Raw genomic sequence first — 13,333 nt, 5'->3', positions numbered from 1 at the left:
GGAAGACGATGGCCTGGGATCGGTCACCATGCTTCGAGTTGGCCCTTGCTGTAAATAAACCAGTGCTTTGTCGGGTGAGCTTCCGCTCGCAAAACATCCCCTTTGGAATTCAATTAATTTTCGTTCACTATATTGACGACTGATTGACTCTTATCTTAAGTAAACCTTTACTCCGGTATAGTGTGTATCCAATATAACTTTTTACCAGTACCATATAAATTGTACTAGTTAGAATTTTTAGATTACATTATCAAATGTTCGGAGGGGGGGGGGGGTCCATTTGTATGCATGCATTTCAAAGTTGGTGTCGGCGTTAAAGTCGGCGGGAGTGAGTACAAATCCAGTTCAAAGGCTTCATTGGCTGTGTCCTTCATGCTTTAAGAGTTTAATTTTTTTTTAGTTCACACGGCGTACTATTTCAGATGTGTTGACACTGCGTTCAGGACGCCATGAAACTATTTTTGTGTTTCTGGCGCGCTCAGGCATAAGCTCTAGTTGGGAATAGGCTGTCAAATTAGGCAGTAATTATTTATCAGGCTTGTGTTTATTCTATCTTTCTACTAGTTATTTCCTGTACAAGTGTACAAGCCGTGTTTAAGAAGAAGCGTGAACAGTTGCGCTCTTTTGTGCGTATGTTTGTGCGGAACGTTCGTATGGGAGGGGAAGAAGAGAGCAAGATGGTTCAGGGAACGAACCGGGGTTAAGGATATCAGAGTTCAAATCAAGAAGTAGAAAGAGACATGGGCCGTGCACGTAGGTAGGATGACCGCTGGTCATTATGGTTACTGGTCTGGATTGTCAGAACAGGCAAAGGCACGAAGGGGGGAGAGAAAGTTAGGTGGGCCGACGAGATTAAAACGTGCCTTGGTATAACAAGGCAACAGAAAACACAAGACCGTGTCGATCAGTGGATAATGATAGAAACCTTTGCCCTGCAGTGGGCGTAGTCAGGTTGGTGATGATTGTGCCGAACGGAGGCTGAGGATCGTGAGCGCATTAATGACGATATCATTTCGTGTGCTCTCTGCTCTCCCGCAGATAAACCGTCCACAGAACATGAAGAAGGACAGTATCCAGACCAGAAAGCGCAAGCCTAAGAACGCTGCGGCTGGTAGTGCAGCTGCGGCAGGTGTGGGTGGACCCGTCGTCAAGGTTGAAACGGCTGCAGCAGCCGCCGTTGCCGCGGCCTTCGCTGTGCAAGGTGGTGTCTTGCTGTCCACGGGCTCGGCGGACCAGGCGTCAACGTTGCAGCAGCCGCAGCAAGCTCACCAGGAGCAGGGCAGTGCGCACCACCAGCAGCAGCAGGCTCAGCTTCTGGGATCATCGCGAGTTCCCGAAACTGCCACAGGTAAGCATCTAGCGCGCGTATTGCATTTCCGTGTGAAAAAAAAAACATTAGGAGAGAGTGTGGCACGATACAGTTAAAACCAAAGAGAGAGTTATGCATCTGACGACGTGATCGCCATGTAGAAAGCGAGTTTGACTGCCGACTAAGGCGATGAAATGCAAAAGTTTGATATAGGTGCAACCCCTGTTGATCAACATTAGTCCTGGTTTTCAAACTATATGGCGCACTTTACGATCTCATCATGCGTTTGACAGACAGATTCCAAGAGAGCAAATTTTCTTTCACGGACAAGCTGTTCTTAGTAGACTCTTCACCGTCTGTTTGTGTTCTTCTGACTCTGTCCACGAAGTCTCGAAGTGATGTCTAGCCAAAGCAGGGGTGCTGCATGAGTACTTGAAAGGCTCGCCTCGTGCGACAAAGTTAATGCTCAGTGGAAAAGGCGTCAAGGCGTAGCGATCTTCTAGGAGTAGGCTGGGAGCGGTAGTGTAAAGGCGAGTGTGGGCTCTTCGTGGCGAACGCATTTTCGCTATGGTCAGGGCTACTCGCACTCCTCACCCCAAGATTGACACAGTGTCACATCAAGAGCAATGATACAAGAAAGAAATAATTAGAATAACACTTGCAAAACATAAAAATGCTTGGGAAGAATTGCAAGAGAGAGAGAAATAAATAAAAGGACGAAACAAGGGGGTTAACCTAAAGAACTGGTTTGCTACCCTGTACACGGGTGGGGAATGAAGAGCTGGGAAGAGGATAGAGATAAGGAGATATAAAATAAGTTATAAAAAAATTCACATGCACACACATGCAGGGCGTTCCGATTACAGTGGTATGGACAGGCTGGTCAAACGCAAGAAGTGCAGGAGCGCCTTCACAGCCTTCTTTTGCGATGTAAAGTCCTGTCGGTAGTGCAGGATTCTTTCTTCCAAAAGAGTCTGGTTGTCCAGTTCGTCTAGTGCATTGCAGAGCAGATTGTGAGCATTCACACAGAATGTGCCAAAACTTGCAAAAAATATACAAAGGCAATAGCCTGATGGGGGGGGGGGGGGGAGGGAGGTATGGGCTTCGCTTCTTAATGGCTTTCACGGGAGGGGGTGGGTGCTGGTTGCATTTTATGAACTTTCATGCACTGTTGGACGTTTACTCAACTACAGTTGAGTAAACATTCTTACCCACTATACAACCCCTCGGAGACCACTAGTTGTAAAGTTCATGGGCCAGTGCTGCGCGTAAAGAATGCGAAGTGAATTCGTGAAAAGCCTGCCTGTTAAGGCTGCAGCTGTGTAACTTGACTTAATTCTACCTCCCAGCTTATATTTCTATCCATCATTTTGGCTCATATATGGCTCAAATTTAAATCCCCATTACGGTACCCTGGAAGCAGCGAACGTGAATCTTGAAGGCTATGTCTTTAAAGATTACGAACGCCAGAAGGGAGTGTTGGAGTCGGAAACACGTTTTGGCCACCGTTTGTCTTGGGTTACATTTGCCGATAAGCACGCAAATATAGGACAATTCAGCTTGTCGGCCGCGGCGGATGACTTTCTAAAAGGACCCGCATCGGTGGTCTAATGGCTAAGGCACGAGGCTGCTGACCCGCAGTTTGCGGGATTGAAGACCGGCCACGGTGGCCGCATTTTCGATTGAGACAAATATGCTTGAAGTCCGTGTGCTTGCATTTAGGGGAATGCTAAAGAATCATGACTGGCTTAAATTTACGGAACTCTCCACTACGGTGTCTCTCACAATGAGATCGTGGTTTTGGAATGTTAGACCGGCACAATTATTACTAGAATTTCGAAAAGGGTGGCATGCGTTGAGGGCTGGTTGATAGCAAGGTGTTCGAGACTATCAAACAACTGTCATTGGTGGACAACGTCCTAGAGTCCTACCTCGCAGAAGAACGTAAGAAAGCAGCAATAGTTGCTAGGACTTGTAAAACTCACAGAGCATTCAGTAACATTTTATGTATTGTCAGACCATACCAATTTTGAGAAGTTTATTACAGCTTTGCCACAAAGGTGAAGCAATGAACGTAATAGTAATGAATCGGAAGGTCACGTGCAGAATGGCAAGCAGATCGAAATGTGCCCTGTGTTTCTCACGCATGAATAAGGCACGAATTGTACTCACAAGTAGAGTTAAACGCGAATAAGCGTCTAAGTTGTTACTTTGCTGTGTCTGAAAAGCGCTCCCTTTTTGCAAAGGTAGACTGTGTAACAATGGCAGTGACCTTTGTGTACACGGTAACTACAACAGAACCGTTCCGGTGAAAGCCCAAGGCATGCTAGTGTCTCCCCACGAGAGAAGCAAGCGCATGCGTGTGCGGCCACCCTGCTTTCTCTCCGTAAGGAAAAGCACACGTGGGAGATGAGAGCACGCGTCGCCGCGTCGTTACAGTGTGGCGACACGCGCTCATTGCACCATCTCTCTGGTAATGCTGAAAACACGATAGTTCCCCCCAAAATGCTTATTACCAGCGGTAAGTGGTAAATATAAATAGCTTGGCGTTTGTACATTGAAGGAGGTGCTCATTCGTGGCTCAGTGGCTAATGCCTCGCACTCACAATTCCGCAGTCTGACGTTCGATTCCACGCACTGGAGTCTTTTTCTAGATTAATTTTTTTCTTTCTTGCATTTTCATATATATAGATACCTATGCATGTGCGATGAATGACGGCGACGCCGACAGCAAAATCCAACCAGGAGTGTCTATATAATTGCTATTGCAATAAAAGTAAATCATTGTTAGTGTTTAACGTTTCAAAACCACCATAAGATGTAAAAAAAAAGTATGACACAAAAAAATGACTGATGTGACAAATACACAAGTTTCCAATGGGGTCCTCATGCTGGTAGACATATCTCAGTGATGATAACGTTAAATGTCAACATAGGATGCTCCATACAATACGTTAATCATCACACAGAATAGGTTCAGCATTTCAAATTCTGGCCCTGCCGTGGTGGTCTAGTGGCTAAGGTACTTGGCTGCTGACCCGCAGGTCGCGGGTTCAAATCCCGGCTGCGGCGGCTGCATTTCCGATGGAGGCTGAAATGTTGTAGGCCCGTGTGCTCAGATTTGGGTGCACATTAAAGAACCCCAGGTGGTCAAAATTTTCGGAGCCCTCCACTACGGCGTCTCTCATAATCATATGGTGGTTTTGGGACGTTAAACCCCACATATCAATCAATTTCAAATTCTGCCAAGTACTTCTTAGGGTACTTTTGTTGTTTTGAATGCATAAGGTTAGCATCTGACCAAAGTGTTATGTAATATCACATATGAAATAGATGAATGAGTTCGTATTTGTGAAAGGCTCAGTGTAAGTGAAATTTATGCGAGTTCGATATAGAGGATAATATTACTCTCGAAACAGTATAGCACCAGAGAAAACTCCATATCATGACCACTGATAGCATCATGCTGTAGATATTTTAGTACATGTGCTGATAGCGAGCAGGTCGGCTTGTGTTGAGGGCACACATTCTGTGAGACATGCTGACATTCTGTGAAATGCTGTATTTTTCTAGGCATCGTTAATCTTTGCCTGTATTGCCGATTCCTGAGTGGCAGCATACTGAAATTTGTGCAAGATGCTTTTGTATAACGTGTGATTGAGAACTCACTTCCTGCTTTTGCAGGGGATATGAACAGCCTGGCAGGCAAAAATTCTGCGCTGCCTCACATAAACCTGACCTTGCCATTCTTCAGTCAAGCTGGGCTGACTTCTGTGGCAACCACTAGTCATACCACTAACGCTGGCCTTGCGACTGTTGCCCGTGTGCCTGGAGTCATGACACTGTCTTCCCTCATGGCCTACAGTGCTGCTGGGGGAGTTCTGCGGCCACAGACAAACGGCCACTATGCCCCTTCCACGCTCGGGACCCTGGATCCTGTGGCCGAGGCCCAGTCTGCCGAGCAGAGGGCGTCAAATCTAATGAGCCTTACATCATGAAGCAGGGATAGCGTCATTCGATTGATGCTGCTTGTCCAAAGCTGCTTATAATGTACATGTGCACCGAACTTGATGCAACACATTTTCTGCATAACACTTACCTTTTCACACATTCAGTGCAACATGACAGGTACTTTCTGCGCATGTGTCGCTGTAACGATGCTGCCATTATATGTGACCACGAAGTGCGTCCCTGAGCCAGTGTTGCGGCATCTTAGTATAACTGTCCTGAATGCTAATATAATTACTTTGCAAAAATGTGTTTCATCAATTTCTGCTGCCCTAGTACGTCAACCAGCAGACACTGTATAAATTCTATATGAAGGGTGCCCACTCAGCTCATTAATAACATCGGCTTATCATGCCTGAGAAGCAGTGCTACCAAAAACGGTGCATTTTCACGAACTTGTAGCCGAGTGATCATTTCTTTCTCGCATCCAATCATCTTGAGCTGCCTACACATTTGCACATAAATGGAGGGGTGACTGTTGAATCCTAAATGTATCGTCTTCTGTGCAAAAAGAAAGTCAGAACTTATAATTTGCTGTCTAGTTAGTCAACTTCATGATGCATGTCATATTGAATGGGGTGTGCTGCATTGACTCAGTCTGCAGAAGCGATAGAATGCTATAAACATTTTTGGGGCAAGTTTATTTCTCATAAACAAAGAGGGACACATTGGGCTGAGTCATTCATATTTGGGACGTAAATAATTGCCGGTAACTATCTTGCGCTGCTTGACCTTCCCATAGATTTTCTCTACTGCACTTGCATGCCTACGATAATTCATTGATGAGGGGCCTTAATTATTTGTGAGCATTCTCTGCTTCACAGCATGAGCCCTTTTCCTTGGTTGCAAAGGTGGGCTGAATTTCTGATAGTACAAACTTCATGTTCCACATAAATTGTGCCAAAGGTGAGTTCAATACTGTGATCTAATAATGAATGATGGTAAAAGTAAAATATAATATTCATAACACTTTAGGCTTAGATGAGCATGTTGAAAATTCTGCTGCTGGAAAGAACAGAGCCTCAGAATACAATGTTTGACATATTTTTTTAAAATGTGGGCTACTACAATATTGCAAAGAATCTGCTTTTTACAGCCCTTTGCTCCTTGGACTTGCTTCAGTGTTCTGCAGGTACCTATGGGGCTATAAAAAGCATGACCTCTGAATCTGCACACATGGTCAATAAATCATCATTGATTAAATATAGGCAGTCACACCATCATGTCTGTAGTTTTGGAAAAGCATATTAGTCCTATTACAGGGTATTCACCTGGTAACGGGGTTTTACACGAAGCTTCTGCCAACTAGTGCCTTTCTTGTTGCATCAATGGGGCTGTTCCCTTCGATGTTGCTTCTTTTCTGCTATGCAGAGGGGTAGCATATCTAAATGAAAGTTCACTGGGTCACAACAGTGCAATAATTTACTGTGACATTTTCTTGTATGCCATACTCATGCCATGTACTTGTAAGTAGTTTTGATATGTGCCTTATATTGTACCTTGTATAATTCAATCTGCCAATCAAAACCATTCTTGACAGCATGGCCATGTAGACTGCTTGTTCAAGTTCTATGTCTGCCCATACACTTCACTGTACAGTTGATCATGAAAATCTGCGATCACAGCCAGCGTTCTCCGAACTAGTGTCATTGTGTCTAATGTTAATTGCCCGATCTTCATATCCAACAATGCTTCTTTACCTGACACACTTACATGGAGAGTGAAATTTTTGGGGACCAACAAGTTTTCATTTCAACTATTTTTATTAAGCACGACTTTTTCCTGTACTTTGCTAAATTGAGCGAGTTTACTGTACAGATGAAACAGCTGCTATCTGAGGAAACTTAGAACTGTTGCGTTCAGTATGAGTTGCAACTTGCGAGCCATGATGGAACCATTCATCCGACAAACTAAGTTTCAGACGGCTTTGACATTAAAGCACAACCCCCTACGTTGTGATGTCCCTTATCAAGCTGGCCCATAATGCACCCTTAGCAAAAAAAAAAAAGCTTCATGGCAAAACATGTTACATTAAGAGCCGAGATAGTCCCTGCTGCTAGGTGGGCCAGTTTTCGACCACTTCAGTAACAGAGCATGAGAAATGATAGATTGCTTTTCACTATCTTTTTCAGGGCAGTGGCTCGTGTATTGCATCTCACCATGAACGTCAAACAGTTTGTGGTTTAACAAAATACTGCACTAACTGCTTATGGTCAGTGATAACTTAATGTTTTGACAATTATGTCTGGCAGTATCACAAAGCAATCTTTCAGTGTTTGCTGTTCTTCCTTGCTATTCCTTGTGGTCTCAGTAACTGGCCACTCCTTGCCACACTGGCTCAGACAAACTTGTCCTGTGAACATTAATGAAATGTTGTTTGCATTAAGTTGGTTAAGTATGCTCAGTGCTAAATTTGTTTCAAGCAATTGCTTCTGTGTATTGTTACCACAAGGAACAAATTCTAATTATGTATTGCTTTCTCCACCTTGAGCTTCTTTTTTAAATGCTTCGTACCTATACAGTTGAAGAAGTGTACTTGCGCAAGTAAGGCATCCTAAAGCTTCCGGCTTAGTATAGATAAGGAGAGTGATATTCACAAGTGCCAATTTTATATTATACTTTGAGGTACAAACTGCTACGTTTTGCATGGCTGCAGTAGTCCAGGCACTGTTGCGCGTTTATGAGGTGTTGCCTTGCCCTACGTCATTCTGATGGTGCCTTGCCCTACGACATTCTGATGCTGAATGTGTAGTCGCCAGAGGTGTATCATGTCAGTCATGGCACCATCAGTGTAATCACAGTGCAATACTCAAATACCATCTTTTGTGTGGACTACTGGTGCATAGGAAGATTGCTCAATTTACACAAGGCTCATTTATGGCTTTATTGTACGGAGAAACGTGACTAAGCGAGACTCGGTGCCGTATTAGGCCCTTCTCAGTTTTACAGGTCTTGGGCTGTTCATCTGTGTGTATAGTGAGAGCGTACATTATGTGCTCAATGCTAAATCGTGGGTAGAAGCCAAACTTGCAAGCGTGGCAAGCAGCACTTACACTACACAGTAGAAGAGGTATAATCAATACAGATGCATCTTTCCAGTCTGTAACTGTCACATGTTGTTCTTCGTACTGACTGCCATGTTAATGCGAAAGCTGGTGCAACTCACGCCATAAATTTCTGTAATGTATCTTGTCGCACCGACCTGTGATGAATGTTGTAACGTGGTAAATTGAGCCAGAATTGCGTGCTCTTTTTCACCATTGTTTTTTGTATGTTTTTGTGCTGTTTGTAACTGCCATAAGTGCATTGTGATGTTGCGTTATCCTTAGCTAAGTGAGAACTTATTGAAGTGCACCTATCAAAACAGAATAGAGTAATGCAGCCCTCTCCTCAATGCCAATTGACTACAAAGATGCTGCTATTTTGAATATTCAAAATATCATTAAGCAAACACTAGTACATTCCAAAAAATTAATAATTGTTTACGACTGACAACAACAAAAAAGAAACTTCAAGACGAACTTATGATCAACGATGCTATTTCTAATTACAAACCTCATTTGGCAGACATATTACAATGTCTTATGTGGTCCATCACTTACAATTAACCGAGGATGACTTGAGTTACTGTAAGTGCTAATAGTATGCTCGTTTCTGGAGTGCACAGATGCTGCAATCTTTAAACAATCAGAAGATTGCCTGTGGCCCACACATCACTTCTCCAGATTAAGAGCTTGCTCGATACTGAACACTGGTCTGGCATCGAAATTGGGTAAGGGATACTTTGTGGCTTGGAAAGCTCCTTGCAATACTCCTTTTATACCATATTGCTTTTCTGAGAACCACCTTGCAACATTTTTCTGGGAGGTGGGATTCTCTGAAAGTTTGACGCTGTTTGGTCCTGGGAGAGTTCTGTCACTGCTCTGATCTTTGTTCCACTCTAGCTGCAGCTCGATAGACGCCACTAGATCTTTTTTTTTATGTTTCCTGACCACAACTTGCAACAATTCACGCACGCATTCTCACCTCTGACTCTTGCCGTTTGCACGTGCAAACATACTCCGTTGATTGAGAGTGTAAATGGGCACTCGTTTCGCATTCACAGAGAGCAAGTCTTATCTGCAACTGCGTATTGCAGCAATTACGTCCATATGACTGTCGTCAGAAGCGTGGTGCCTGCGTGTTGGATTTTTCTAGTTTTCTTCTTTAACAAATGTTGGACAGTTCTTTCCCTTTCTATTTAATATAATACAGATACAAAGCCCTATGGAGAGGGGGCGAACTCAAGCGGTATTACAACATTAGTACCTGTATTCCATTCGTGAGAGTGGATTGGTCGCATCAGTGTGCTTTAGTGTTTGTTTCTATTATTCTAGAATTAGAGTTGTATGGTTCTGTGTGTTTTCCTTTTTATATTTGAGGGATTCACTGTATGCACGTTCTTGCGTTGTTTACGTTGCGTATGAATGTGGTTTGGCTGGCTTGCCATCCCCTACAAAAAGATCTCGCTCATTTATGGTATCTTGTACTGAGTTTTTGTCAACAAAAGCTTAAACATCTGCATTGGTGCCTAATGAATGAATCCACGCTGAATTCTTGGCGCATTGATGTCTAGTGCTCCCGCTGCTTAAGTTGCTGCTGCTGCTGTTCGCTGTTCTTGTATTTGTTCTTGCATGCAAGCTGTTCATTTTATAATGTTCAAGTTTAATGAATGAACAATTTCGGATTGAGTCAGGGTGCTTTTTCTTTGTTGCTCAAAAGAAACGGGTAATATGTCTTGCAACCTTGTTCGTACCAAAGATTATGTGTGTTCCTGTTCATTAATTATCTGCGGTGCTGTTTCTGTTCTGTTTCGGTTTCATTAAAATTTGACCGAAAGCATGGCGTCCCTTGCTTCATCGTTTCGCAACAGTTCAGTCATCCTACATGAGCGCGCTGCACTGCTACGTCAAGTTCTAGCTCTTAGGCAGTGTTTGTTGTCAGAGTGAAGTTTTAGTAATTTGAAGTGGCCATTCAAGAACAACTTTTAATTATGAGAATTCATATGACTGCTTGATTACGATGTACATTGCGTTACAAATTTCGGGGCACTTTTGTAGAACGGGTATTGCCCATCACTTTAAAGGTTTCTGGAAGTAACTTCAGCAAGTGGAAATTAAAATAATAGTGCAAGGTATGAAGTCATGAGCCTGCAGAACTGCACGGCAGCGGCTCACTCATATTAACTTTATATGCATTTACGATATGCATGCGCACTGGGGAGGGGGGAGGCGGAGCACCTTCTGTCACTTAACGGAGGGGGCCACAGAGGCTGCCCCCTACTTTAACTAGCCTTCACTCCCGCAACCTCCCATGAAAGGGAACCCTGCCCACGCTTGTGACCATGATCTGGTAGTACACTCTAAAATAATCGAGTACTTGGGGAGTGTTTCTGCTACACAACAGTAATCGTCATATACTCCGAGTGCTTTCCTGGCGTTATCACCATGGTAATGGTAGTTCGCGGTTGCGAATGCTGCCATAGCACCCGTTCTTGACAGGAAAGTGGCCAGCGCCGGTTTTTCAAGAAAGAAAACGCCAGCAAGTCGCATGACGAATATTGTTGTGTAGCATAACTACTCCCCGAATACTGCCATTTTTCTTAGACTGCACAGAACAGAGGCGCCTGTTACAAGGTGTGCCATTGGCGAAGCCAGGGAAGAAGACTTATTGCTGGGCTAGCTGGTGTCGGTTCACATTCATAATGTAGCTCAAAAAACGACAAGACTGACACAAAGAATGGCACACCCCAAGCGCTTGTGGTGTGTCGTTCTTTGTGTCCGTCTTGTCGTTTTTGTGCACCAAGGAGAAGATTCGGGGTTACGCCCCTCTCCCCCCCTCCCCCAAATGATCCAATTCTGTAGTATAGTACATAAATACACACACGTGCGCGCGTACGCACGCATGCACATACACCAGTGCACATGCGCGCACATACAAAATCTGTGGGAGCTCCACAAAAGTTTCTGGATACGCTCCTTTTTGGATGGTGGGAAAGGCGGGGACAAGACCGAGATGAGCCTGCAGTCTTTTTTTTTTAACTGGGGGGGGGGGGGGGGGGCGAAACCTTTGCCTTAGTATCCCACCAGGTATACCCTTTGTTTTAGGCATCCAAGTACCCTCATGGAACCATACCTGCGCAAATGCACATCCCAATTAGGTAATCGACGTGTTTTCTGTGTCTTCCCCACTGCGAACATTTATTTGGTGACACCCGCCAGTCAAGCCGGAAAGGAAACCTACACAAGGCACAAGTTCAGTAAAGTATATAGGCTTGAAGCAGGCCCGTATTCAAGAATAGTTTTTTTTTTTTAACTGGGGGGGGGGGGGGGAGGGGAGGCTGCCAACTTGCGGAAGGCACCTATTTTGATTATTTGCGATAAAACACCCTCTGCTATCATAATTTGAGGCGGGGGTGGGGGGGGGGGCCTGGTTTTTTAGGGCATATGCCTGGCTGAGGGCCTGGTTTGAAGTGATCAACCCTTGAACATAATGTGTCAACAAACCCTAACCATTTGCTCAGAGGCAATGGAAAGTACTCGTGAAGTGTGGTCGGGTTGGTGTGGATAACTGTTCATGTCGTGCAGAAAATTTGACATTTGAGAAGAGAGGAAGGACGACCACCTGTCTTCGTCTCTTGTCCTGTATGAAGTTCTTGCGAAACGCGCACAGATATATTACCATCATTCCCAACTTGCCACTCCTGTTATACTTCGAACATTTCATGAAAATTGATAAATGCAGGTAGCAAATTGTGTACATGCATCACATTTTCTTAACATCAGAAGTGTTTTTTTTTTTCACAAGGTAAAATTAAAGAGGCGGCTTGAATGGTAGTGTTGCAAAGAAAAATAAACATTCGCACAAAGACTGGTGGCCGGTGCACCAAAATTGTGGTATGCGGTGCAGTTGTTCACGAGCACGCGCTGATTGCAAGAGTACCAAGCACATTCCGTTTTGCAAAGAGAGATAAAACTTTAGCAAGATAAAACGCAAAGGTAGTGAATTTACAACCTTCAGCAAGTTTAACTCGGAACACTCCGCCACAAGCCTCGACCTACATGCTTCGACTGAAACCAGCGCGGTAACGCACTTGATACGGCGTGTTTGCTGCAGCTAGCACTAGATGGAGCATGGGTCGATTTCACTACTAAACAAGATATGTTTCACTTGTGCTTGATCTGCGTGTCAAAGCATGGGTGAAGTACATTGACTTGACAGATCCGTTTTCGCCGCCTTTCGTTCGTGGCTGCGTTCGCACGCACGGCCATGAAATTTGTTGCCCTATGCTGACATTGGCAATGATCTGTCGCGTGAGCTCACACAGCTTTCGAGTGTGAAATCATAGCGGCCGCTCGACACAAAGAATATATTGGAGAAGTACACCAAACGCACGTTTCTCGCGTTTAAAAAAAAAATGCTCTGTAAATAACTGAAATGTGGTGGTGCAGTTAATGTCGTGATTCGTTCATTTTCGGGTAGCGTCGATCGGACTGTTCGCACCATTTATCGTTCGTCTTGCCGCTGAGTTCATGTTGCTATAAAGATTCAGAGGGTTGAAATCGTGTGTTACCAAGAAAGCTGTTCCCCAACGAATTTCTGCGATTTTCAGCGTTCGACATTCCCGCCCCGACTCGGGCATCGCCATACGGTAGCGTCTGCTAGGGTGTGCCTCGTGAATCAGCCGGCGGCTTAAGCTACCTTCAGGACCTTTTGTTGAAGTTCTTTGCACGCACACTGACTGGCCCAGAATTTCCCTCTTTTTCTTCGTATCTCTCTCTCGTTCTCTCTCTCTCTATCTATGTACTTGCTCCCCCCCCCCCCCCCCCCCGGAGTTATTACATCCCATTCCGGAAAAATCAGTGCACTGTTATGGGAGTGAAGCAGATGAGGAAGAAGAGCAAGGTGATGTAGAAGAGGACAAAGAAAGCAATTGCTGTTTCATAACGATGGCAATTATCTATCTATGACACACGG

General features: G+C 44.4%; 1 protein-coding gene across 4 annotated transcripts in view; it reads left to right on the top strand.

Annotated features, from left to right (window-relative positions):
- LOC119174334 (uncharacterized) overlaps window positions 1-10,198 on the top strand; it is a 71,048-nt gene extending 60,850 nt beyond the window's left edge. For all 4 annotated transcript variants that reach the window (XM_037425190.2, XM_075895770.1, XM_075895771.1 and 1 more), the window contains 2 exons: window positions 1,039-1,348; window positions 4,994-10,198. In XM_037425190.2, coding sequence (XP_037281087.2) covers window positions 1,039-1,348; window positions 4,994-5,307 — 624 coding nt within the window. In that variant the 3' untranslated portion in view covers window positions 5,308-10,198. The remainder of the gene's footprint in view (window positions 1-1,038; window positions 1,349-4,993) is intronic.
- The last annotated feature ends 3,135 nt before the right edge of the window (window positions 10,199-13,333 follow it).

This window comes from Rhipicephalus microplus, chromosome 5 (assembly GCF_043290135.1).
Source record: "Rhipicephalus microplus isolate Deutch F79 chromosome 5, USDA_Rmic, whole genome shotgun sequence".
Lineage (NCBI taxonomy): Eukaryota > Metazoa > Arthropoda > Arachnida > Ixodida > Ixodidae > Rhipicephalus > Rhipicephalus microplus.
Note: the sequence above shows the minus strand (reverse complement) of the source record. Positions and strands in the feature narration are given on the sequence as shown.